This window comes from Chroicocephalus ridibundus, chromosome 1, assembly GCF_963924245.1.
Source record: "Chroicocephalus ridibundus chromosome 1, bChrRid1.1, whole genome shotgun sequence".
Lineage (NCBI taxonomy): Eukaryota > Metazoa > Chordata > Aves > Charadriiformes > Laridae > Chroicocephalus > Chroicocephalus ridibundus.
Genome location: NC_086284.1, coordinates 23700977 through 23728643, shown reverse-complemented (window position 1 = coordinate 23728643; position 27667 = coordinate 23700977). Strand labels below are relative to the sequence as shown.

Sequence of the window (27667 nt, the reverse complement as noted above, 5' to 3'; positions counted from 1 at the left end):
TGCTCTGCATTAGCTGGCAAACACATTTGAAAGTATGCCTCCAAAACAAAAGCTTAAACCGCGTGACTTAGAATGCTGTTTCCATCGCCAGCAGAATGGGTGGATTGTAACCAATGTACTTATTTACATTATCTGGCTAACATCTAGGGATTTGATTAGGTGAACGAGTAGTTCGGTACCACACGGAAGTGGGTGTATGTTCCTTGATGTCAGAAACATAGGTATGAGGACAGTTCAAACGCTTTGGAAACTAGATAGTGGCTGAGTTCTCTAAGGACTAAAGTCCCAGTTTTATCGTTGCACTACATCTATAAAAGGCTGTAGACATTACAGTCCTCCAGGTTACTTGTCGCAGGGGTTTTTAAGTATCTATCTATCTGGCACATGCAATGGAATTTGCTGCCCTTCATTTAAATGCACAGATTTTCTAGCCAATGAATAATCCAAGATGGCTCGTAATTTGTATTGTAAAAACTTGCACATATGGCTGGAACCACCTACACCGACTTTAAAGGAATGCTGAAGGCAGGTTTCGGTTCAAGCCTGTCTTGGCTGAGGGCGTAGTTCGAGAGGCACAGTTGAGAGATACAGTTGTAGAGAGATGTATCCCTCTCTTGAGGACCAACACCCCTGTATTCAGGGTGTACTCAGTCCTGCATGCTCCTGAAGGTAGATGTCTAAGCCCAGGTAAAAGGAATTTCAGAAATGGAAGCTGCGTGGCTTCCCATTTCTCCCTCAGGCAGAATGTTGGCAATCAGAGCGCTCTCCAAATAACATGGGAGGCCTTGATTCACTTGCCCCCTTCGCCTGAAGGGACCCAAAACCTCAGCTGACGCACGTCTCTCCGACTTTTCCTATCGAAGCTCTTCTAGTTTGCATTAATTGCTGAGGCCTCCGCCCTGCTAATGAAGGACAATTTCAGTATTGTACGTTAGACTCATTGGATAAATTACAAAGGCAGCCCTTGAGGCAGGGACTACCCAGGGCTTTGCTACAATAGCAGCAGATGCTGTTAACTGGGGGCTCTTTCTCAACTCAGCCTTTTGTGGGTATCTGGGATCATAACCGAGAGCTGCGTTTCTTTGTTTGTCCACCAAAGCTGAAGTAGCAAGTTTAAAGAACGGCCCAGTCTTAGTCATTCTTTGTTCTGATTCTCCTGCCTTAAGGATGACGATTCTTTTCTCTAAAGGATGGACATTCTGCAGTTTAGTAACGATTATGGGTAAAAATCTTTTTGTGAATAGACACCAAGGCACTATGTGATAGCAGCTCCTACCTGGGTAATAGTATCATCAAGTATATACAAAACAGCATCAAAGGAGTTAAAAACCCATGCAGTTTAAACAACAGACTATCGAATACAAATTCTGCTACCCAGAGGTGTGCAAACGATTTATTCGTGTTCAGTGCAAGGCTGTACAGGGGAATGGGTCTGCAGTCGTGTTTCTCTACAAGGTCAATAAATGGTTTGTCAACTCTGGTGAGCATTTACTCGGTATCCAAACTCCTAATGTAAAAAATAATAAAGAGTAGTTTTACCCTCTCTGTTTGTGATGGAGTCTCACTCTGGCAGCATCAGAAATACCAGTCGATGGCTGCACGTGGAAATTAAATAGTCCTCTTAATTGAATCCTGTGGGCTGCAAAAAAGGATTTTTTTTTTCCCACCGCCCAAACAGTTCCTTGTGTCAGACAATCTGGAGCCACAGTAAGGATTTTTTTTTTTCCTTTTTACTAGTCCAGCTGGCAGAGCAAATTGCCTTGTTGAATTAGCATGTTCTAAAATTTTTATAAAAGAGTTTAAATGAGTACGATGGTACAGGCAGTACAACAAACTATTGCTGTTATAAAATATACTAACATATTTCTCTAGTGTATAGCGAACAGATTTGAGACACAGGGAGATGTCAATGACTCCTGGAGATTTTTGTATTAGTTATTTTTATATGAATCTCAGTAATCGGCAAATCAGCATATATTTTTGCCAAATTAAAATAGAAAGCTATTAGCAAATTAACACCTTTTACACAGAACTTATACAAATACCACATTTTTCATATCTTGTGTTATTGCAAGAACAAAATTGCATAGACCATTTGCTGGCACTTTCTGAGTTCCCCAAATAATGCTTTGTCTTAGCAAACAGTTCAAGTAGTTCCTTCAATTTAATTTCACCCACTAATGCAGTAAGGGTTTACATGTAGTGAGAGAAAAAACCACAGAGCTCAAAAATATTAACAATGACATAACCATCTGACTGAATAATAGTTCAGCAAGGGAACATATTCCTTTTATTTTATTTTTATCCTCTCTGTAAGGCTGTTTTCAAAGTGTTACTGACAGAACAAATAATTTGATTCAAGTCATTCTTCAGAAGTTAAAATGTCATTTGTGCTCTTCTTCCCCTTTCACCCTGTAGTCCAGAATTGTAGATACAGATTTTTTTTCCTAAACTGAAGTGCTCTGTTTTTAAAATTCTGAAAATTCTGCTTTCGGTAATGCTCTTCAGCAATAATATAAAACTTGGACTCGGAGCGGGGTGTGTGGCCTTTTCTGGTGCCTCACTGGCAGACGCGGCTGTATTCTTGGCAAGTGGAGCCCACGCCAGCCACTGACAAGTAGAGCTTTCCGTCCGGACACACGCAGATTTCATAAAGCCCCTGAGAAATACCAGATCCACCCCTTGTACCCTCAGGCAATTTGGGCAGTCGCACAGTTTCAGCATCGAGCAAAAGCTGCATGGGAGACAGTAGGACAAATAGGCTCATTAGAGATAATAACGCAACAGCGTGCCATAAACCAACTTGACTTTATCTAGGCAGTGGTTTAAGAATAGCCTACCCGAACATACACAAAGCTGCTCTTTGGGCCAGGCTCTTGGCAGACACTGGAACAAGGGAGAGGGATAAGCTGGTGCCCATCCTCTTCCTTAGCAGAGACCTCCTGAAGTTCAACAAGGCCAAGTGAAAGGTCCTGCACATGGGTTGGGGCAATTCCAAGCACAAATACAGACTGGGGGATGAGTGGATTGAGAATAGCCCTGAGGAGAAGGACTCGGGGGGTATTGGTAGATGAAAAACTGAATATGACCTGGCAATGCGCGCCCGCAGCCCAGAAAGCCAACTGTATCCTGGGCTGCATCAAAAGCAGCGTGGCCAACAGGTCAAGGGAGGTGATTCTGCCCCTCTGCTCCGCTCTCGTGAGCACCTGGAGTACTGCGCCCAGCCCTGGGGCCCCAAACATAAGAAGGACGTGGATCTGTTGGAGCAGGTCCAGAGGAGGGCCACGAAGATGATCAGAGAGCTGGAGCACTTCTCCTCTGAAGATAGGCTGAGAGATCAGCCTGGAGAAGAGAAGGCTCCAGGCAGACCTTATAGTGGCCTTTCAGTACCTGAATGGGGCCTACAGGAAAGATGGGGAGGGACTCTTTATCAGGGGGTGTAGTGATAGCACGAGGGGTGATGGTTTAACTGTGAAAGGAGGTAGATTTAGATCAGGTATCAGGAAGAACTTCTTTACTGTGAGGGTGGTGAGACACTGGAACAGGTTGCCCAGAGAAGCTGTGGATGCCCCATCCCTGGAAGTGTTCAAGGCCAGGCTGGATGGGGCTTTGAGCAGCCTGGTCTAGTGGGAGGTGTCCCTGCCCATGGCAGGGGGTTGGAACTAGGTGATCTTCAAGGTTACTTCCAACCCAAACCAGTCTATGATTCTATAATAAGAATCACAGAATCACAGAATCTTCATGGTTGGAAAGGACCCTTCAGATCATCGAGTCCAACCAAACAACCTACAATCTCTGCCACTAGAGCATGCCCTGAAGTGCCACATCTAGACGTTTCTTAAACACCTCTAGGGATGGTGACTCAACCGCCTCCCTGGGCAGGCTGTTCCAGTGCCTGACCACTCTGTCAGTAAAGTAATTCCTCCTAATATCTAACCTAAACCTCCCCTGATGCAACTTCAGACCATTTCCTCCGGTCCTGTCATTATTCACCTGGGAGAAGAGGCCAACACCCACCTCTCTCCAACCTCCTTTCAGGTAGTTGTAGAGGGCAATGAGGTCTCCCCTCAGCCTCCTCTTCTCCAAGCTAAACATGCCCAGCTCCCTCAGCCTCTCCTCGTATGACCTGGTCTCCAGACCCCTCACCAGCCTGGTAGCTCTCCTCTGGACACGCTCCAGCACTTCAATGTCCCTCTTGTACAGGGGGGCCCAGAACTGAACACAGGACTCGAGGTGAGGCCTCACCAGTGCCGAGTACAGAGGCACGATCACTTCCCTGCTCCTGCTGACCACGCTATTCCTCATACAAGCCAGAATGCTGTTGGCCTTCTTGGCCACCTGGGCACACTGCTGGCTCATGTTAAGCTGGCCGTCCACCAGCACCCCCAGGTCCTTTTCTGCCGGGCAGCTTTCCAGCCACTCTTCCCCAAGCCTGTAGCGTTGCTTGGGGTTGTTGTGACCGAAATGCAGGACCCGGCACTTGGCCTTATTAAACCTCATACAGTTGGCCTTGGCCCATCGATCCAGCCTGTCCAGGTCCCTCTGTAGAGCCTTCCTACCCTCAAGCAGATCAACACTCCCACCTAGTTTGGTGTCATCTGCAGACTTACTGAGGGTGCACTCAATCCCCTCATCCAGATCATCCATAAAGATATTAAACAGAACCGGCCCAAAACTGAGCCCTGAGGGACACCACTGGTGACCGGCCGCCAAGAGGATTTCACCCCATTAATCACAACTCTCTGGGCACGGCCATCCAGCCAGTTTTTAACCCAGCAGAGAGTACACTTGTCTATGCCATGATCCGCCAGCTTCTCCAGGAGAATGCTGTGGGGGACGGTGTCAAAGGCCTTACCAAAGTCCAGATAGACAACGTCCACAGCCTTCCCCGCATCCAGAAGGTGGGCCACATGGTCAGACGAGGTGACCATCAGAGACGAGGCCCCTGCCTGTACACTGAATAGCGGGCCATGGGGGCTGCTACTGCCGCTGGACCCAGGTCTGTCCTGGCCTGACACTGAAGCCTCTCAGCTGTGCTAGCTGGTCAGGGATGGACATAGAGGTTGGTCTGGAGTTCCTCTGTAGCAGAACTGGCATTGTATAGCCTCGCAGAGGGGATAAACAGGCTGCTGCATGTCACGTGCTGTTGCTGATGTGGCAGCTCTTAACGATACCTGCAGAGCTTCACTCCTTAATTTAGCAACTCTGGGGCCGAATGTCTACCTCTGGGCCAAGGACCCCACTGGGGTGCGTGGGGATCACTGTGCTAGTGGGGAGCTGAGCGCTATCAGGGTTGTATTAGACAGCATTTCTCTAAGCTAATACAACATGATGTCAATTGGTAGTATTATTTAATCTGACCCAAAAATAAAAGTCTTATTATTGGCACCATTAATTTTTATATCCTATCTATCTCCTAAAATCTGAGGAATTAAATTAACAGAATTTGAAAAAAACTTGGAAGTTACTAGTTATATTCAGACAGCAAGATCAACCATGGTTATGGAAACAGAAGGACTTGTACTTACCACACCATCACTGCTGTGTAGTTTGATATCCATCTGGGAAAGAGCTTCAATATTCCCAGCTTGCGCTTTGATATTAATTCCTCGTGGTGCATCCATGCTCAAAGATCGAGTTGGTGATTCCAGCCTGAAAGCAGGAGCGGGAAATCTGACAGTAGCACATTCTCATATGTTCCTTTATTTTTGAAAAGGAAGTAAACTTTGAACATGCACTTGAAGGATCTCGCCTGAAGTCATATAAAAGATGCAGCTTCTTTTTTCTTCAGGCAGACTTGAAAAAGGAGGTAGCTATTTAAAAACACTAAAGTATCCCAAATGAAAAATATAGATGAATTCAGAATAGAAATGCAAGGTATTATTTGAGATATAACTTCAGATTATTTCAGTATAGCAGTAATTTACTCTTTAAAACTGAAACCCATTTTAATATTCTTTAGTTTGAATTTATTTTCATTTTTTACACAATAAGATATTGTAATTAATACAATCAGTGCAGTCTGGAAGTTTTTTAATCAACAAGAGTTTTGACACTGCTATCACTCGGACCAAGATTTCACTTTCTCTGTGTGTGTTGTTTAACTACACGGCACCTGAAACTTAAAAACCAATAATTTTGTTTGAAATAAAAATTACGCAATGTAACAGAAAGTTGCAAACCCTGCAGTGCCACAAGATGGCAGGAAGGTACTGTATTAGCTGAGTAATCACATCATCATGTCAGCTGTGCAGGATTAATGATTTTTATTTTCCGAAGAGACAAGGCTTTGTTTCCTCAGAATTCTGGTATCATTTCCATGGTAAGTATCAGGGATAGAACTACTAATTAAAAACCGTGTTAAGGAAAGAAGAAGTCCAAGCTCAGCAGCAAGCTAGTGATTATATTGCTTCTTTTGACCATTACCTAGAACTGCTTCACCTGGAGGCACTGGAACACGACAGGATCAGATCCAGGTTTTGTTCCTCAATATTGGCTCACCCTTCCTGATGACACCAGCTTGAATTTTACACTATCAGCCAACATTAAACAGGTGAATATTAAGGCTAGAGGAAGTGAATCAACTGGTGGTCCCAGTTTACTTCACATCCGTGTTACCTCCTAAATTCTGTACGTTCCCTGGACACATATAAAATAATGTGGGCTTCATCCATAATGCAGAACTCAGTCACGTGTTCCTGTTACCAGCTCTGCATGTGCTCACCACTGTATCTTCCGAAAATGTAGAGGGGGGGTGTGTTTGTGTGTGTATGTGCACGCACTCCCAGCAGATGCTGTGTCAGCTCCATGCGTGATCAACAGGCACCCATCTGGATGAGTGGAGGACCAGGAGGTATGCATCAGATAGTGAGTCTAGACGCTGACTGCCAATCATGCTAAAGGAACGAAACAACTTCACATGCAGCCCTGATGTAGCTGTCTGATGGGTTTCATTTACTCAGACTGCTTCAGGTCTTCCTTTTTTTGCAGTTACTTCATTAAAACTAGAATTTAAAAGAAGTCAGTTTGTGCTTGTGAGAACCTTCAGTTGTATCTTAGAGTTCTACAGAAGTTAAATCCAGCTGATATCTTAAAACCTAAACCCATGATAGATGAGCGCAATCCAGCACAGTCGCTGAAACTTCATTTTTTAGCCCCAAATCTGAAAATAACTCAGGCAATATTGGCTTATCACCACTGGCCAGAGGTAACAGGAGATTCTATCTTCTTTGATCTTCAGAGGTCTCTTCCAACCAAAACCATTCTATGGCTCTATGTTTCTATGAGCTGCCTCTCCTGAACATCTCCTGGGTTAGTCACCTTCAATTAGTTTAAACTCCAGATTGCTAATTTTAATTCCTAACAATGGATAACTGCATCATGGTTCCACATTAGGACCATAACCATAAAATACTTTGATGCCTTATCCCACGACGCTGAGATGGTGCAAACTTCTGTCATGATCATGCTGAGTACAAGGCCATGAGTACTAGTCTGTTCTGCATCAGCCATCTAGCATAAAGGTAGCAATCTTTATTAATCAGTGTTTGTGATTTAACAACTCTTCTATGACTTTTTGGTTTAGATCCTTAGATTTAAACTTTTATGAAATTGGAAATCAGTTTTTCCCTGAAGGATTTACATGGGAGGTCTGCTTCATGGGACTGTTTTCCAATGCATATTTGTATGCATTATATAATGAAAAATAAATCAAAGTTTGTATTTTTAATATTTAAAGTTTAATATATTTTCATAAGTCAGTGTCACGGTAGTTGAATACAACTGTTCCTTACTTTGTTTTAGCAAAAAGCTATAAACATTGAAATAGCTCATGTTTTTCTATAAAGTATTTAATCTATGTAAGTAATCTATACATAGGCATACATTTTTATTTTTAAGCTCTATTGAATATTACAAGAAGGCTAACTGGGACAGATTTTTGAAGAGCATATCAGACCTGGAGTTTGAAAAGCAATTAAACATGGAGAAATACTTCTTACTTTCTACCAAAATTAATGCTGGCAAGAAGCCTACAGACTTCGGAAGCATTTACAGATTTATGATGTGACTTACATATAATTTAAATTACATGGCAGACTTACATTTGCTATATTAATCACAATCCTAAATTTCTGCTGTTTATACAGGCCCTATTTCTAGATTAACTAAGGGTAGATTTACCTAATTAAGTCATTGGAGCTTCCTGGCAATGGAAACTGCAGTGAAGCTTAAGCAAGGATTTTAAAGCCTTCTGGAACTATTGTGTGAGATTTTAGCAAAGGCAACATTCAGTAGCACTAATGATATATTTCTTCATCCAGCATTCAGAGATTCAGCGCCTCAAGTCCAGATGCAACCAAAGGGAAACAGGCACCCAGTGTAGAAATGACATGACTGAGTTGAACCTTGACTTTAAATGTCCCTTCTCAGTCCCCACTTGGTCCTGAAGACACGTGACTTCTCAGCGCTTTAGACATTGACCTTAAAGTCACCTAAAATTCTTCTGTGACCCTGGCCCTGAGGCGCTTCCAGTTTGTCGCTGGTGGGCAGGTTTGAACTTCTCTTGTATGCTTAAGGGCCTGGGGACCATAGAGCTGCCCTAGCAGAAGAGCTGACTGGTGGAGATACTTGCATAAACTCAGGGTGTCTGAGAAAGGTATGACTAGAGCACTGTAATTCTTAACACCGGTCGTGTTTTAAGTAGAAATTAATAAAGTAAAATGTGCTATTTTTTTTAATACATATCAGGGAACAGATGACGGGAGGAAGTTGCTCTGCATTGTGAATGATTTGGTCAGTCACAAAGAAGATACATGACTGAGTGCAGATGATGGCTGATACGAAATTTTCAAGATTTATTCCCTAGGCAATAAAAGGGGGGAGAGAGTAGGCTAGGCTGAACAAAATGTTGATGTGCATCCCTCAAAAGTCTTGGCAAAACCAGAATTCAATTTGCTTGCAAATGCTGGAGGGTGCATGGACGCTCAGAGGACAGAAGTTGATTGTCTTAAGAGGTTTTGGTCCTTTTTTAGTGTTTGTTTGAATTCAGGCAGTAGAATGACGAAGAAATATATTGTTACCAGTCACTTTATCTTTTTGGAAAATTACAGGCATATAAATTACATTTAACAGAATGGAGTGACTGTCTTTACCATCTAGAGGAATTAATCTATGTAATGTGCTGTCCTAAATGAGACATCTGTCACAGCCTGTATCTCATTTGGGAAGATGGATTCTGTACTTATGAGTAGCTTCTAGGTACTGCGGTAGCTGCCAGGGGTCTATTAGCAAGTGGTGAGGTGCAAGAGGAGTTGATCGGGACAGCACAACATTTATTTGATGCCAAGGACCTGACACCCCCATTATATGTGTTCAGAGGAGTACTCCGGACTAGCTGTTGGCCGACCCCAAAGACTGGACATGCAGAAAGGTTGGGGCATGTTAGGCATTCTCCAGGAGAGCATAGCTTTCGGGTTAATTTAATCCAAATGCAATCCTGTTCATGTGCCCCAAACAATTTCACAATGAGAACGAAGATTTGGGGAGCTCAGGCAGTTTGGAGTTTTCGCTCAAAAGCATGTTCCTAATTTTAAATTAAAACAGTCATGTAGACATATCCATGGAACGTGAAGCAATGGAAACCATACCTAGGCTGACTTGCAGAGCAGGTATTTTGCCTTGCTGTCCTTCACCTTGATCCCACCTGGAGGTTTGTTGGCCAAATGCAGAGAAACTGCTCTGTCTTGGCGAATGAAGGGCAGGGAAAGGCGGGGAAGAAGTGGTCCCTGCTAATATTTCATTGCTCTGTCATCTGCTGGATATTGGTCCTCCAGCAGTCCATTACAATTGAAGCAACTGATTACAAGAAATATAGTATTTTTATCACTGTCTTCTTCCTTGTTGGTAAAATAGTTCCAGAAGCTGACTACACTGTCTTGGCTGGCTGCCAAGGAAATTTGGTGCCGAGGTGTGCAGAATAATTTATGAAGGACTGTGTGAAAGTCTTCTGAGGGAATCTGGACAGCATTCAGGCTCTGGATCTGAAACCGTCCCAACAACCTAACAGGCTGGGAAATTCCCACCCCTTCCTATAAGCATGTTGCTAACTCACGGAGACACCAGATCACCAGAAATTGCTCAGTTGGCTGCGTTCAGGGAGGATGTGAGAGAAGTGACAACCTGCTCTGGTTGTGGTAAAGAAGCAGCTGAACTGAACCCGGACTTTCAAAATCCCTTCTCAGCTGGTACATGCTGCAGGAATATTGATCTCTTCTTTCATCCTGTTCTGGCAGGAGCTGGAAGGATACCTTGCTGATCTACTTAGAAGTACCACAATGCATTATAAATCCGGTTTTAGTACTGCAAAAGAGTACCACAGTCTTCTGGAGCCCAAATTTCCTACCACAATGTGGGACAGCTTGACTCCTCAAGCAGGACGGAGGAACCAAATTGCTCTTGTGAATTTGGGAAATAGTTTATTCCTTCCTTCTGGTCAGTTTTTGTCCTTTCCATATATGAGTCAGCATCTCTCCTGAATTTAATGGGGACAGAAATCCTGGATATGACTTTAGATAAAAGTTCCCCAAATGTATGCATTCCTCCCAGCACCTACCTGAGGAATACCAGGGTTACTGAAAGCGGACTAGACAGACAGATGGACCCAACTGTGGGGGCACCCAACAACTGGTGTGCCCATACATACAGCTGACTCTTCTTTTTTTTTTTTTTTTTTTTTTAGTTAAAATAGCCTGATCAATTTTACCATACAGAAAAGATTTTGTAAAATGTAAACCTGGCACTAAAGTGTTAAAGGTATGGTAAAGAATTTAGCAATGTATAGTGTATTAAGTACTTAAGTGTGTCCTTATATCAATAAAAGAGAAAAACCTAGGGCCCTTGTACACAGGAGAAAATAAAATGCCAAATATACCAGACCTGATTTATTTTACTTTATAACAGATTATTTCACAGCAGTACGTTTGTTTAGATCATTAATAAGATATTGGTCTGGTGTTCACCTATACGGTGGGGTTTTTTTGTGTGATGCCCTTTTAAATAATGAAAGAACATGAGGTGGGTCCAGGCAGAACCTAAATGCTGACTAGTTCGTAATGTCTTTTCATTAAAAGTTTTTCACAAAGCTTGTTGGTATCGATTTTTATGAGAATCATAAAATATTCTAATCCATCTCTTTCACTTCTCTAATATGCTCAGTCTTCCTCTCATAGTGCTTTAGTATAATTAAACAGAAGGATCCATGCACAAGGGTCAAATAAACATCTATATTAAGGTTTTATTTAAGAGCAAAGTCATATGAGGGGGCAGAAGACAGCAAAAGATCCCAAGCCCCTTTCCTTCTCTCAATTAGTCTTTGTAGGACAGAAGACAGTGCTTCACACTTGTTCCTAAGCATTGATACGGGAGCATGCATGGGAAATACACTATTAGAGAAAAGATTGAAGAATGTAAAGAAAAAAAGAGGAGATTTAGAAAATGTAATTCAGAAGAGCTGGAATAATGGAACATGCTCCACTGGTGTGTATTTGCACATGGTCCTTGTTTCCCTTGAACTTCCATGAAGATGCTAACCTGATGACCTCATCAGGATGTCTCCCACGCTCCTTTTTTGAGTCCATGGCTGTTTGACCCACCTCTCAGTAAACAATCTCCATGACTTCTCAGAGTTAGAACACATTTTTAAAAATATGAAGTGCTTTGACTAAACTGTTCCATGGCCAAATAAAACCATTACAGTGAGTTCAATAAAGCTGCCCGTTATGGCACTGAACATCTGATCCTGCAAGCCTGCATTCCTGTGAAAGTAAGCACTGTGCAACTCTCCGTGCAGGAGTACTTCCGCAGCTAGGCTCATCTTTTTCTGAGATTATGAATATATGTAACTTCTCCGTCCTACTTTATTTCCTTGAGAGAAACAGAAGAGTTAGGAGAGCAATGGCGACAGGTCTTATTACAGTCCATAAAGAGGCAGAATTACTGAGGCTGCATAGGGGACAGGCTGTGAAAATGTAGCACAGAACCTCAGATGCTGCTGGCACATAACCAAACCAGCTTTTTCACATTGTAAAGTAAGGAAGAAACCCTCATATGCCTTGGCGTGCAGACAGGAGTCTGGCCATGGACACCTGCCCTTGAGTTCAACTCTGACTTGAAAGGTGAAAGGGGAACAGAAATGAAATTAGGCAGCGATTGGAGGTTGTGAAGCAGAGGAAGAACAGAAAATAAGAAGAAATGGAGGAAAAAAAAACATGAGGAAAAAGCAGGGAAAAGGAGAATCTTTAACTTGTCAAGAAACTAATGTCTTGGAAGTCAAAAAGCAACGTAGAGGATTCTGTGGGCTTAATTGGCCTTGGTTCTCTGTAGGTGTCTGCTTTCAGCTCTGCTCTTTGAACGCATGTTAACCTTTAAAAGGCAATAGGAGTATATTGACTTTTTGATTAGTCTGAAAGCAGTCTCATTCACTGGCAATGCAGCTAGGCATCGTGAGAGAGTAAACCACAGCCAGAGCACGCGCTAGTTACACAGGAAACAGAGATCGTCGCTATTTGTTTATGGTCCAACATATGGAGTTTCAAACCACATTCTCTCTTTTTGAGGAAGCTGGATTCATTTTGACACAAGCTGAGCAAAACTGAACCCGAGCTGCAGAGGTGGATAGCGAGCAGCAGGCGCGCACTAACGCCGGCTGCCAGTTCCCACCCGTACCCGCTTCTCTCCCAGCAGGCAAGTGGGGAGGGCGAGCGGAGTGGGGGAAGAAGAATATGATTACCCACAGCTACGGATCTTGGTGTTCTGCCTTGTGGCTTTTGGTTGTTTGCCAGCAGGTGCAAAGGCAAAGAAGGACGAAACAACAGGACTGAGACCTCAAGTCTCGGTATGTGCCTCATTTCTGGTTTGTTTCGTAAAATTATTTGCTTTGGAATGGCTCCTAAAATTACAGCTTATTTTTGCAAACAGGAAAGATAAGTTTCACAGTATGATCCGCCAACTGTGTATATCTTAAGGACACGGAAGTATTAGTATTCAATGGTAAACTCTGATAGCTCTTACTGAATGTCAAAAACCACAAAATACTAATGAGTCATTAAATCTTCTTCCCTGATCAGTTTCCGCACAGTAATGGAAACGTAGCAGTTACTCAGCCAAGCCTCGGTGCAAAATTCTGATTTGACATAACTACTGTAAATCTTTCAAATGTTGACTGATTTTTCTTCCTAAGACGTACCATTTTGCACCACACATATCGAACGTCTTCATTTAAACATGGAATAATTGCTCCCTACCTGGATGATGCTGTCTTCCATATTTCTTCCTTTCACTTTGACCCTCTAAGTCTGAGTTTCACTGAATTAAACTAAATGAACTATAATGAAAAAAAAATTGACTGAAAACCAGCATCCATTTCCCCTGTCAAGTCCATTAGTTTGCCAATGGTTATATTACATCCTCCCAATTTTTGTAGCTTAGTTCAAAGAAACCATTTTCCAAAGATTATTGCTCCTGGGAGTTGCCTGCATTAGGACACATATTCTGTTTCAGGAAGACTAATGTCGATAGCTACAGCTCCCTTACCCTGAATCCCTGTCTATTATCTATGCCACAATAAAATGTAATATGCCTAACAGTACATTTTAAAGAATCTAATTTGAATAATAATTATTTAAAAGGAAAAAAGAACTTTTTTTGCAGTTTCTTCCAAGTACATCTGACTATTTCATTGCAGGCAAATTCACAGGAAAGCTTATAATAGCACAAAATACAGCTTGATATTAGAATTGTACCTTCACCTTAAGCATGCCAAGGCTAATACCTCTCCAAAATAAAGGTACTGTGCCAGTAATAGAAAAGAAGATCAACAGCACCTTGTGAAAACACAGAAAAGTTGCCTGATAATATCAGAAGAAAACTGATAGTACAATTGAATTCAGAGAAACATACGATGAGGGTGTCTGTTCAGAGGCAAGTGTACATACATAGGAAACGCATTAAAGAAAATTTATTTGGCTGGAATGTCTGTACATAAAGCACCTCATTTTTCTAGTAATTCTGAAGCTTTTTTTTTTTAAATCTTCAGTGGCACTATGCTGCAATTTAGACACTATAAAATAATGGAGCCATTTGTTGTAATTTGATTTTAAAAGTCACTTTTTTCTTGACTCTCGTCCGCTTATTGCTTAAACGCATTAATGAAAATGTCATTTTGGAAGGTCTATCATTTTGTCTTCAATCACTTGGGAAAGTCTCAAAAACATGCTGGGCTTTGCTGGGGAGTTTGTAACATCTCTGACCTCTTAAAAATAGGGACAAATGCATGTTGTAATGAACATCCCAAATACTCCAGTAACAGCAGAGCTACTCTGAAATAATTACACAAGGATGCAGTAGGCTCTGCTTATTCTGGTAGCCTTCTTTCTTGGGACAACGTTTTTAACATTTACATATCGGTACTGACAGTCCTAATGTGTGAAGCACTGGCAGTTGTTACAAGAGGGCTACTAACAGCAGTACAGGACTTTTGTATGGCACGTGCCATATTGCTGCAGGACTCTTTCTTTAAAAAAAAATAATTACTTTTGGAAAATAAAACTAAGATTAAGTTAATTATTTTTTCCTGATATCAGCAAAGTGTAAAGTGTTCATAGTGTATGGCTACTGAGCTTAAAGAATAAACTCTCAAATCTGTAATGGATTCTACATGGTAAAGGAAAATAATATGTTCTAAAAAGCTGCTGTTACCTTTATAGCTAGATTTTCTGGAGGGCACAAAGTTTATTAGATTCCCCTTCCAGGTGTCTGTGTTGGTAAGGGCTAGGAGCACTTCATTATTCTACCACTTCAGGGTTGAGTTCTCAACTCTGGAGAGGAAAAAAAGACCATTGAACCATTTTCATATTCTGCCTTCTGCCAGCTCTCAGGAAGGAGCCGTCATCCTACGTGACACAGCCAGGCTCGTTGTGCTTGGCTGGAACGAAGCAGAGACACAGGGAAATGACAAAATCCCATTGATAACAATGCAGTCAGTATTTCATGAAGAGCCATGTGGTGGTGGAATGGAGAAACCAAGAAGTCAGATCACAAATAATCATTAGGCTCAACTGAGCATAGCTCACGTACAGGGAATGCATTTTCTAAAGCTAAAACAATCTTATAATGACCTCATAGGATCTTGAGCCACTGCAGGAATGGATTCTTTACCTCTTTGTGTGCTTTACATTAGACAATCATTGGATAGAAATAAAATCATAATTAATCAGATTCTGTGGATAAATTGATTTGTCCATAGATAAATCTATCCACTTATCCATGAATCTGTATTTAAATTATTTCATTCATGGACTTATTACACTCTCTTACGCCAAACGGCTTGGAAGCGTCACGTCTGCTACGTGCTGTGCTGCTGAATCAGGGTGCCTAAATTGTAAGTATGGCAACATCAGAGCCAAAGGACCCAAGAAACCAAAAGGGACTGTGTTCCTCCAATGAATTCTTTGTTAAGAGCTCCATGAAAGAAAAGCACAAACAACATAAGATTGCTCTATCCTCTCTTGCGCTTCGGGGCAATCTGGTGATAAGAAGAAAAGACAGATTGTGCTGTTTTCCAAATAAAAATTTGCAGATTTCTAAGCTTTAAGAAAGGAGTAAATTGCAGGAAGACATTGGAGATGAGTGGTGCAGAGCAGTACAGAAAATCAGAAAAACCCTCAGAACTAGAACTGCTGGAGTCAACGGCACAACCGTAAAAGGTAATAAATATACATGCAAACACAAGCATGGGAGGCTGACACACAATTACCAAGATTAGTATAAAAAAGAAGTCTGAATTGGATGCAGAAGATTTGAAGAAAGAAGAGATTCAGAAAATGAAAACATTAGGATTGTATTTTGAAATTCTCAAAGTCTTTAGTGACTATAAGACAACTATGGATTTTTACCAACTTAGAAAGAAAAGACACTTATTTTAGGCAAATATGATGGTGTCATGACTTTTCTGAGAAGATAAGGTTCTAGCACGGCCAGGGCCTCCAAGCTAATTATTAGCTTGGAAGGACTCATTACCTCCTGCCTGATATCAAACAAGAGCCAGTAATTGACAGCTTTTGCTAATCCTAGTTACAAGGTTATATAAACTGTGATTAACAATTTAGATGAATTTATGGACTATAGGGTTACAAGTGGAAAAGCTTTACTCTGGGATTTGAACATTTCCCAGCACAGTGCGTGGCCTTGTTTCTTATGATGAATTTTCATTTCTTTAGAGCTTAACCAAACACGGCATAGTTGATAAATGCGCGATTCCTCTGAACAAATGCAGTTGCCTACAGTAAGGAGTATAGGTGATCCCTCGTGCACCCTTCAAATTAAAAGAGAGAAATAGGCACTGCTAGGGCATAATTAATCTGATCTATTTTAGATGTCTCTGTTAGGATAAAATGTAATACCCCCTAACAGAACCTGTTGCCTTCCACAAAGAGGTGATGAGACCTGGCGTAGATAGCTATGCTCTAGATGTCTAAATGAGCTGAATCAATTCCACCTGAACTATCTGCCCGAGCAGTTGTAAACCCTTGGGGCTGTGCTCCAAGTACATGAATGTCTCTGAAAACACATCTGCATGGGTTTGTGGGAGGATCCCTTCACATTTCAGTCGGTGAATGAATGAATGGTGAATCAGTGTTTCTGCTCCAAGAGAGGGAATTCTAAATCTGGATGAGCATCTGAGATGCATCTGCTCATCCCGGGCACACACAGGTCGTCTAGGTTTGGACTCTGTTGTATGAATGCAGCCTGAGTGGTAACCAGAAGTGTGTGCTGAACTATTAGCTGAATCACACACATGAACAATAAAGAAATCATTTTGGATCAGCGAAACAGATACAAACAATGAGGGTTGGTTTGTTTGGTTTTGTTTTTTTAACCCTACTCCAGATGTATAGGAAGTGTCGTTGACTTTTAAATAAATGAGTCTATTGGGTTTTATTTTAAGCATATCTTGTCTTATGCTAGAAATGATCAAGGATAAAGGGCACTCCATCCCTTTTGGGTGGCATTCTTAGGTGTTGGGAGTATTTGCTGCTCTTCTGTCAGCTGGTGTGTTCTTCAGCATATTTTCCTTTAATTTAAATTAAAAATTATCATCGTAGTTTTATTTCTTGAAATAGTCCGTGTTTCAAATTTGTTTTGTACCTATGTTCCAAATCTGAAAGATTCTATGTTCTAAATCTATGTTCTAAATCTGATGATTCCAGTAAACCTCAGTTATGAGATGCCGGATTCAAGGGAATTGCTCAGCGAAAGCACAGGAGGCACTAACACTGCTTATGGCTTAGGGGGGATGCCTGTGCACAGCACAATTACGAAGCCAGATTTGAATAACAGATGTTTCCAGTTCCCAAGATTTTGGTTAACAGAACTTATATTATGTAAGCAACATAAAAGACATGTTCAAATTTCTAGGACAAATGCACTTACAAGTTCTCTTAAAAAGAGAATAAAACAGTGCCCAGTTTTAATGTTACTTTGAAAAGACTATAAAAGCAATTTAAAACAACACTTATAACCTATTCAAAAACATAACAGATGTGATTATTACAGTGTAGTTATTCGTTTACTAATTCTCCATCCATCTTAAATGTTGCGGCGTTTTTGCCTCTTTGTCCACCGTCACTCAACGCAGACTTGTTGAAGGAATTAAGACTAAAGATCAGAACTGAGATATGATTAAAATAGAAGTTTCTCTCAAGACTGACAGTTGTGATAAAGAGTTGTAAGCAGAGCTAATTCAAAAGAGGTCTCTGTGATGACCTCAATTTTATGATGTGCTGACTCTCCAGGTAATTAAAAATGGCCAAGGCCCCAGTGAATGGGATTGAATCTGGCACATCACAGATGTTTCCAGCATAGCTATCTATTTCAAATTACTTTAATGATATTTTAAAACAACTTAGCGTATTATAAAATTTTACTCTCATATAATAACACTTTTTGCATCACTGTTGTAAAAATCTGGTTAGTATTTTTATTATGAGTCTTTGTTTTCATAAAATTATCTTCCAGGTGGAAGAAATTTCTACGCCTTTCTTTTATATACCTCAAGCAAATTTTTTCTTTAATATGCAGAAGCATATAGAAAGATTTCAAGTAACCGAAATTCTTCAGTACATGCTGCTCATACTGTCCATTTGTTCTGCATGAAAAGAAACACTCAAGCGAAGAGGTCTTTGCTGACAAGCAGGTCATCCCCTTCCCCTCTTGTGATCCATTAGTACAGTGGCTGAACGCACCGCGCTCTCTTCCGGTTCCTCACAACTGAAGTGTTGTATCACAGCTGCACACATGGGCTGAGGGAGAGGGGAAAGAGCACGAGTAGTGACCGCGCACACGTACAATATATCTCGGAAGAATCACTGTTATTAGAAATGCTTCCCTTTCTTCTTCCAGTGTTTGCCACGTGCACAACCTTATGGTGGGTGACTCCTCCTCTTCCATGTCTCCCCCCCCAGCTCCCTTGACACATGTGCAGACAGTTATGTAGGTGAAAGATAATGTAAAGGATGCTCTACCCAGCTCAACATTATGCCTTAGGCCAGTGACAGCACAATCACAGACTTCCAAATAGAGCTCCAGGTGGTCATCTGCAAGGTGTCTATAACTGCGACAATCATTAATGAAAATTTCACGGTAGCTTGCGCTCTGGTGGAGTATCCTGTAATCACCGACGACAAGTTCACTTTAGCAATCTCACCGAGCAGTCTGACATTGTCAAGTACTCAGTTCAGCAGCGCAGGTGTAGAAACCATTACACCTTTGCACTACTGACATAAGCAGCTATGCAAAACACGTAAATGGCTTTGTCCCATACAAGAAGTAGAAACAACTCCTATAGATTTTAATGTGTTAAGCTACATCTCTGAAAACCTGAGGCTTTAGGAAGAACATCAGCCACCTGACCGGCTTAAGGGAAAGCCACTGATGATGGTGGGCAGAAACCCGGCATGCGTTCTCAGGGAGATCTTGCCTGGCAAAAAGGCTACTAACATCGGTGCACGGATTTCCTCTCCTGCTGTTACTGAGACATCTACCGCTCACTCACGGGTTTCAGAGGCCAGCAGTCCTTCGAAACACTAACATGTTGTAGGTGCTCCGGAGAGCAGCTCTGACTGCCAGTATGGGCTCCCAGGGAGAGCTGAGGCTCTGTTCCCACCGGTCACCAAACGCCCCTCCTACCTCAGGAGGGAAACATCTTCTGTGAGAGCAGGACAGAGTCCCTCTGCAGACTCAGAATTAAAGAAGATCTAATAAGTAGAGGTCAATCTATCTCCCAAGGTTGCAGGGTCCACACACATTCAATGGTATATAAGCCCTGCAGGTGAAGCACTGTAGTTTGTAAACTAAATTGCAATGAACAAGAATACGGGTGCACACAAATAGCTAGCAACACAAGATGGAGAAAACAGATTGTACTTGGAAAATTCTTTTCACTTTAAGATTAATATTTTCATGAAAAACCCCTGCTTAAAAGAAGACTAGATGGGAAGTAGTACCCAAACATTTGCTAATAAGGTATTTTTAAATATCCGAGTCATAAACGTTTCTGAAAAGTTGATAAACATGATGTCCTGTACCATCCAATGCTTTTAAACTATACCTTTTCATAGATTTGGGTTCATCAAATGAATAGAAAGAAATTCTTTAAGCTCCCAAAAGAAGTATTTGATGGTGTTCTTAGTTAACCTGAATGCAGTAAAGTATAAGAATGCAAATTTATATAAAATTAATACCAGTGCTCATAAAATTACATTGCAGTAGAAATATCTCACTAGTCAGGGAGCAGAGATGCTTTACAAAAACTGAATCCTAACCGCAGGCTTACTTTGCCATTACGTACTTCATTCTCTTCTGACTGACTGGGCTTTTGATTTGCATAATGAATGCAAATAAAAATCACTGTACTTCAATTAGTCAGATGGTTTTTTTAGGCAATTAGCATGTAAGCATTATTATTACAAACATGATTAAGCAATGATTTAGCAAATGTTTTTACCCTGCTTGGCTTCTATACATCTCCTTCTAGATTTCATTCGTAATTCTTACTCGTACATGCATAAAACCCCACAACTTCAGTTTCCAGCCTTTCTCTCTGTCGTCTTATACAGCTTACCCTCGCAAATCTACACTTTGAGTGCAAAAGGAAGTCATATGGTGAATGGGGAATGGAAAGGATAAAAGCAAGCCTTTTCATAAAGAGTCAGAGAGAAGTAAAAGCCATAAGAAAAGTGGAGCTAGTGGATACCACAGAACAAAAGCCAAAATTAAAGGGGACATATTTATTCTGAATATACAGATAGGGAGATCTACCAGCAACCCATCAGCACCGTAATTTGCCTTAACCAAATACCTCGAAGGTGTATAATTATGCCCTGAAACTATCAATATTCTACAACACGTAAGTCACAAGCTAGTAAATATATATTTTGATGCTTTTGAGTGTTGGACATAAGTATTTCATTAAAATATAAAGCAATGCTTCTTAAATTATATATTATAAAGTTTTAGTCAATGCTGATATTATACATTTGTCTAAAATACGTCTCTTGCCCTGGGAAATACTGAAATCTTTTCAGAGTATACCCACATAAGCTATTAAATAATATTTTAAATGATAACATTATATATATGTATATTTATAATCATAGTCTGACAAATGTTGACTGCCTGGAATAGCGACACCATCCTGCTATAGTGCTTTTCAAATGCAAGAAGGGTGGAATGACGCGGGTCACTTTTGAACTTGGATGTAAACCCCTCAGTTGAAGAACTGGCAAAATACCACAAACTGACTGCACTAAAAGTGATTTCCCATGGGATTTGTGCTCAGAAGACACAGTTGCTGGCTGTCAGACATCCACTTATGGCAAACACAAGAACAAAGCTACTACCATGAGCAGTATATTCATTATGCATAGTATACAGTTAGTTAATAAATGGTAGGACGTCACTTCTGTAAGCACATTTCCATTACTTCGGGAGCTACAAGCGCTCAGTTCAGAAACATTGTTTTGAGATTTACACGGCTTTGCTGATCCATTGTTTTCCCTTAGAAAACCGCAAGGCGTGTAGATCACAAGAAGCGAACGGTATCAAAATGACAAAACTATGTCTGAATTACGTGTTATTCAAGGATATGAAATGTAGGGGGAATAGAATAATATGCTAAATAATATTCTGAGGTGCTGTAAGCTATCAGAAAAATATGTTAGCATCAGACTGGAAAAACGTCTAAACTGAGACAGTATTTTTTTCACAAAGAGAGCGTTATTTGCTAACTGGGGATAAAAGGGTGTGTGTGCTGGCGTGAAACTCTGGATAATATCGGAAGAGCGAAGAGGCTACTTCCAGTACCTAACATGGAACCTGGGGAGAAGCTGGCTTCTAGGGAATTGCTAAAAACGTCTCTGTCTACAGCAGCTCATTCCAGTAGTTGCTTAGTTATGTATTTCCCACCTACATTTTGGGTCACAAGTTACGTATCTGAACACAGGCTTCTATATTTCTGTTTAAATTCCTTCTTTTGGAAAGCAAGGTACCTGGTTTCCATTAGAACTTTGCTGTGATCCAGTAAGAACTAAAGTCCACAGAAGCCCCAGGAGACCTGATTGAGGCAAGTTCTCAACATGCCAAATACACACCAAAGCACAAGGGCTGTGGCCACTTTTATGGAAAACCACGGAAGAGATAACACTTTCCATACTTTTATAATATTCTAAATAATATCTAAAAATATATTATAATATATATAATGTTATACTACATATAATACAATCCTATTGATTTTGCTATTCAGCAAGGATTATGAAGCATCAGTTCAATTCCTTCCTCATCGTGAGGGGAATGAAACTTCTATCTGGTACCTCTGTTTACCAGACTATAAAACAGCTTGGTGGGAGTAAAGAGCTGGATTATGGCCAACCCTGGGTTGAATGTCAGTCTTTGCACAACCAAGTAATCCGTCAAGAAACAGAACAAATAAAGAGGAGATAATCTAGTGGTCAGGACAGTCACCTCGTTCTTCTTCCAGGATTATGCTTTAAATTATAACTACAAACCACTGGTCTCCTCCTGTTCTTGGCAGAAGGCCCTAAACACAAGAATAACCTGTGCTTCCTCTTGCTTGCTCTCCTGTGGTCCCACGACCATACAGAAGAACAGATTCAGCCCAAGGAAAGGAGACATCTCCCAATAGATAGGGCCTTGCTGTCAAAGCAGCACTCCTGCACCTGGAAGCTGTGTCGGCACTTGACTATACCAGGCAACTAGACTGCAGAGAGAAGTAGGAGTCCAGACATATTTCTGTTCTCACAAATTACAATTGGCTAATTTTAACCAGGTACCTCCTCAGTGGCGTTTGTCTGAGGGGGATATTTTCTGGATATAGCCAAGTCTTCCTGTTGCCTGTAACCACGCCACTGAGATGTTTGTCGGACACTCATTACATGTGAGACCCTGTTTTTGTGTCTCCGCTACGTCTTAATGTCTTAACAAAGTTGGTAAATGGAAACTAGGTACCTTATGTAGAGATAAGAATTCCAGGAAAGGAATTCAAAAGTCGGCAGTGTTATTTTAAACTTAGGAATGCTTCAATTTTGAAATGCAGATTTTTGTTATTCTAATTCTTCCTACCAGTTGGAAGTAAGTGCAAGCACATCTTCTTTTCCTTATGGGCGAGTCAGGAATTCAACCTATCAGACTGAAAAAGGCCTCTATGTGTTTCCTTCAAATCACAGGATGGAAAGACAGTTACTGACCACAGTATAATTGCATTGCTCTGTCTCCGTTACTTGGCTATAAAAGGACACGTTCTAAGACACTTATCTCTCTGTTTCCAGAAAAGCAGTCTATCCTGAAAAGCGGCATTTGGACAGGAAAGCCAGCAGAATGTGTAATTCAGAGGGCCATTTGTGTCAGCTTTGTTTGTGATACTGCCCTAGATCTGAATGACAGGGAAGGAACGTGGCCACCGTTAGTATGACACAAGCTGAAAAGCGATGAGCATGAACAGCTTTCCAGTCAGCCCCTTGAAACGCACAACTACACTGGAAGCGGATGGGTTTTCTTGAAGCGGTCGTCCCTATATTTGAGGCTGCATGCCGTGGCACTTTATATCGCATTCACCCAGCGTGTCACACTCCCATGGCACAGCACAACCCCTGAAGGAAAAACAGCAGAAGATAAATAGATGGTGAAAGCGTGGAGCTAAGGCTTGAGGTGAGCAAATAGGTTATACTACCTATAACTTGATACTCACTTCCTTAATCTGGAAAGGAAGCATATTCAAATTTAAAACAGAAACGCAAAACTTAAAATTGCATTTTAAATTTTCATACTGACGTGCTTTCCATCAGGTAGCTTCCTACATTTAACAGCACGGAATGAAACAGAATATTTATAAAGCATTACAAAATTGCCATTCACTGGTAAACTTGTCTCCGCCCCTTCACACCAGAATGCACAGTTTTGTTTACGCTGGCGTTTAAGGTTACCCTTGAAAATAACCTTTTCCCAGTATGAGCCTTGTAAATTGCTCTTCTCTGTTTACATCTTAACTTCGCATCTGCGCTGCAGACTGCATTTGCTTCTCGATCCCCCCCAGAAGCCCTCCATGGAATCACTGCCATCTCTGCTTCCAGACTCGACAGTGATTACGGGTGGTAAAGACAGCAAAAAAAAAAAAAAACAAAAAAAAGCCCACCACCATGTAAAAGGAATGAGGCGTTTCGAACTGCTCTGGGCAAGCTTCGGGTCTTCTGAGCCAGCCAGGACACGAGTGAGCGATGTATTCGTTGCACAGCTTCATGCCCTGATGTTCAGCATCTTTCTTAGGGTTAAGCTAACTTGGTTTCTAGCACAGCTGTTCAGCAGCTCTAGATTTATGTCAGATATTAATGTCAGTCACAAGTGTCAGTGTTGACGACCCATATAGGTACTTCCTTGACATTGTGATAAGTATTAGCGTAACTTCTGTAAGTTCTGGAAGAATCTGTAGTTTCTACTATTGTAAGACAGAACTTACGGGGTTTCAGACAGAACCGAATGGGATTTTAACTGTTACACTCGACCTCTGCTAACACAAAGCAACATTCTAGATTGAAACACGTGCTTATAGTTGACATGGTGAAAATCAGAAAGAGATAAGCCACGAGGTAAACTTATCCACGCAGAAGAACTTTACAAACACTTGGAATTCATCTCAATGATTTCCTTCAAATGACATCCTATTTCAAGAACAGATGAAAATTTTATAATAACAACAGTTGTATGTAGTCCAGAACAGTGTAATTGTTTTTAAACAAAGTGCAGATAAGAACTTAAAATGTAACTTAGCATAACGGCTGCAGGATAAAACTATTAGCTTTAAGCCTATTAAAATATTATTAATTGATGATACATTTGAAGCAAAGTAACCACCACAGAAAATAATTGATATGCATCCAATTAAAATTTGCAGAGAGCTTCTTGGCTTTGTAACTACAAAATTCGATGTCCTACTTATCAAAATTGAGATAATCACAGGAAATGACAAATCTACAACATAATGAACCCACTCCCTCCAAAACCAGACAACGTTCGCTACAATGCGGAATCCTACGTATTGGTCAAAGTCTGTCACATCCAAATTCTACCGTAGTAGAAGAAACATATTTTTGAAAGTGGAGATCAATATGTAAAAACTAATGTCTTGAGCTCATTCTATCTTCAAATGCAAGCACAAGGTATCTCACTGTGATTAAATTTTAAATATAAAGGAGAAAATTAAAAGAAGTATCTTAATAGTCTCCCTCTCATTTGCCATTTTCAATTTGAAAATTCAGTCACCAAGAACCAGACAGTGTTCTTGAAAGCTTTAATCATCTTCCGCTACTCCCTAATAGTCATCCCTATTGGAAAAGAAACACTAAGAAGAAATTATGACAGAACATAGCAGACTGCCAAGGTATGAAAGGACAGAAGTATAATTGTTAAAGAGATCCTCTTTCACTTCAAATCTTACTTTGAACTGGCTCATAAAATGAAACAACATGTTCATGAACAGAACATGAACTGAGTTTATTATCTCACCATAACCAACATACTATAAACTAATTTTGGATACTCAAAGTTACGTAGAATAGTGCACAAAGAAATGCTATCCCAGAGTTAAGGGGCTCTGAAACATACAAGGTACTTTATAATGATTTTCTTCCACCAAACTGCTTTTTAGTTATACAGAGCTTTGCACATTTCCAAACTTTTCTTATTAGTCTGTTTCCTCAGATTGATACTAATTTCTAAAAATCTTGTCTAAGAATAGGCTGATGACCTACTGCAGACAAGCGACTTCTATTGCAGAAAAGGTCATACTTAAGTGTTTCAAAATTGACAAACATAAGTTTGCAGAAAAACTTTCCACAATATTTTATGTCGCCTTAAATATTAACCAATGGCAATAAGTCATTCATAATATATTTCAAAATTGCAGAACAACGTATAGTTTTCCTTCAAAACAATGTCACATAAAATAGAAAAACCAGGTTATTAGCAGTTCTGGAAACGCTGATGAAATTCCCTTGTTCAGCAAAATGTTAATATCTATATAGCAAATAACATTTGCTTATTAGATTTAAGTTTTTTATGTATAAGTTCTTACCTAAGCTGTTTAAAAGCTTCTGCCTTCACAAGTGGTGTTTCTACAGAGTGTTCAAAAAGTGCTCCTTCAGGCCCTGAAAAAAAAAAAGAAAAATACCATATTGTAAAAGTTCAAATGTAAAAAAAAATAAATAGCAACAGTGATTTATATGGCCACTTTGATACCAGAAATTAAGATACAAAACCATATATTAACAATTAATGAGACAATTAAAATACAGATACAGTTTTACTATTACAGTATTGATCGGAACAACACGACATTGGTAAAAGTACAGGTGTAATTTCTTAAAACAAAACCTAACAAGTCTGAAGACAGAGAAATTTTAAACTACTTGGGACCACAAAATAAGAAAATACGATTTTTACAATGTAACTTCTATTACAGTTCATAGAGATAGTGAAAATCCCTCAAAACCTTTGCAAATATTACAGACGCATAATCGTATTTATTTCAGGGTATTATATTCATAGCACAAAATCTGGCACGTAGCTTCATCAAAGATTTCCCTCTAGTTTTAGGCAGACTTGCTGAAAATAAAATCATATTTATGCACATAAAATGGCAATGACTATGGGATCAGATAGTTTACCTCTTGAAATAAGAGTAGTTTCGTCCTAACAGGAAAGAAACAGCACATCTTTCTATTTTCAGCACTAAAGATAAGCCCTACCAAAAGAACTTGACCAAAACTACAAGCTCCAAACTGTCCCCACAATAGGAAGGGCACCCAACCTCACCAGGAGCCTCCCTCTTGGACCTCAAAGTTCTCCAAGCGCCTCCATTTCTGTTCTCCTGAGGACTAGCGTCATTGCAGCATCACCAGCTCAGCGACCCTCTCCTGACCAAGCTTCACTGGGGTCAAGAAGCTAGCTGAAGTAGTACAAAAGCCTCTCAGCCTGAGCCCTCTTTTTGAGCAGCAAAAAAGCAGCTAAACACCATCAACTGCAGCAGGGGTGGAGCTTCTCACCTTCTGTTCCTTGGCTTTGTGAAGGTACTCATCCAAAACTAGGGAGGCCTTAGGTTGAGTGAACATCTTCACTTTAGAGGATTCACATATCTAAGCACTTTTCGGGTAACTATGTAACAAGGCGATATATTTTAGTAGCTAGGATATTACTCAACATGGCTTTTCTGGCTGCTCTTAGAATGAAAAAAGAATGCAGTTACCCTCAGGAAAGAATTCTGGGCTGCAGAAAGCCTTAAGTCGGGGCTTTGGACTCCATCTAGAGAAGCAAACTCTTAAGAGCCCTCCTGAGCATGCACGCATGCGCATGCTTATTTAAATATTAATATTAGCATAGTTAACATATTAAATACAAATATAGGTGGAAACAAAAGAAAACTGCTTTTTACTGTGTTCTGTCTGGAAGACCTGATGATATTGGGATGAAAAAGTGAAAGTACAGATAGAATCAGGGAGAGGGAAGGAAAGACAAGGGGAAATGGATGATTAGAAAGTTATGGTGCAGATGGTATAGATGCAGTGTTAGATGTGGTATAAAAGGAAAATAAATATTGGGGGGGGCACAACAGAGATCATGAAAAGGAAAAAAAGGCAGATCAAGAGATACCACTAAAAATGAACACATCACGGAGCCAGCTGATGGGAACACTTGTCACTTCATGAGGGCTGGGGGAAAGTTCTCCGGATATCCTAAGAAAGCATGAAACTTGCTGCTTTCCGAGAAAAGCTCTAGCTGAAATCATTGTTCCTTAGAATGAAATCTCCTTAGATGTATGGAAGAGAAGTGCACAAAATATAAGACTTGACATACTGAATCACTTCACCACTTCAAGGAAGCATGGCTTTCTAAGCTTCTGTTTAAATTTTGTTTAGCTGTTGATACCCTCCTCATCAATTTAAATAGATGAGTCTTTCTGGAATCTGCTAGCCGCCATGAATATAAAACTGGAAAATACAAAATTCATTAATTCAGACAGGACTTTAATCCTTCTTCATTAGCA

General features: G+C 40.6%; 1 protein-coding gene across 4 annotated transcripts in view; it reads right to left on the bottom strand.

Annotated features, from left to right (window-relative positions):
• Window positions 1-1371: 1371 nt before the first annotated feature.
• Window positions 1372-27667, bottom strand: part of SGCG (sarcoglycan gamma) — a 141134-nt gene continuing 114838 nt past the window's right edge. For all 4 annotated transcript variants that reach the window (XM_063331254.1, XM_063331244.1, XM_063331263.1 and 1 more), the window contains 3 exons: window positions 25700-25772; window positions 5529-5652; window positions 1372-2734 (listed from right to left, as the gene is read on the bottom strand). In XM_063331254.1, the coding sequence (XP_063187324.1) occupies window positions 2561-2734; window positions 5529-5652; window positions 25700-25772 (371 nt within the window). In that variant the 3' untranslated portion in view covers window positions 1372-2560. The remainder of the gene's footprint in view (window positions 2735-5528; window positions 5653-25699; window positions 25773-27667) is intronic.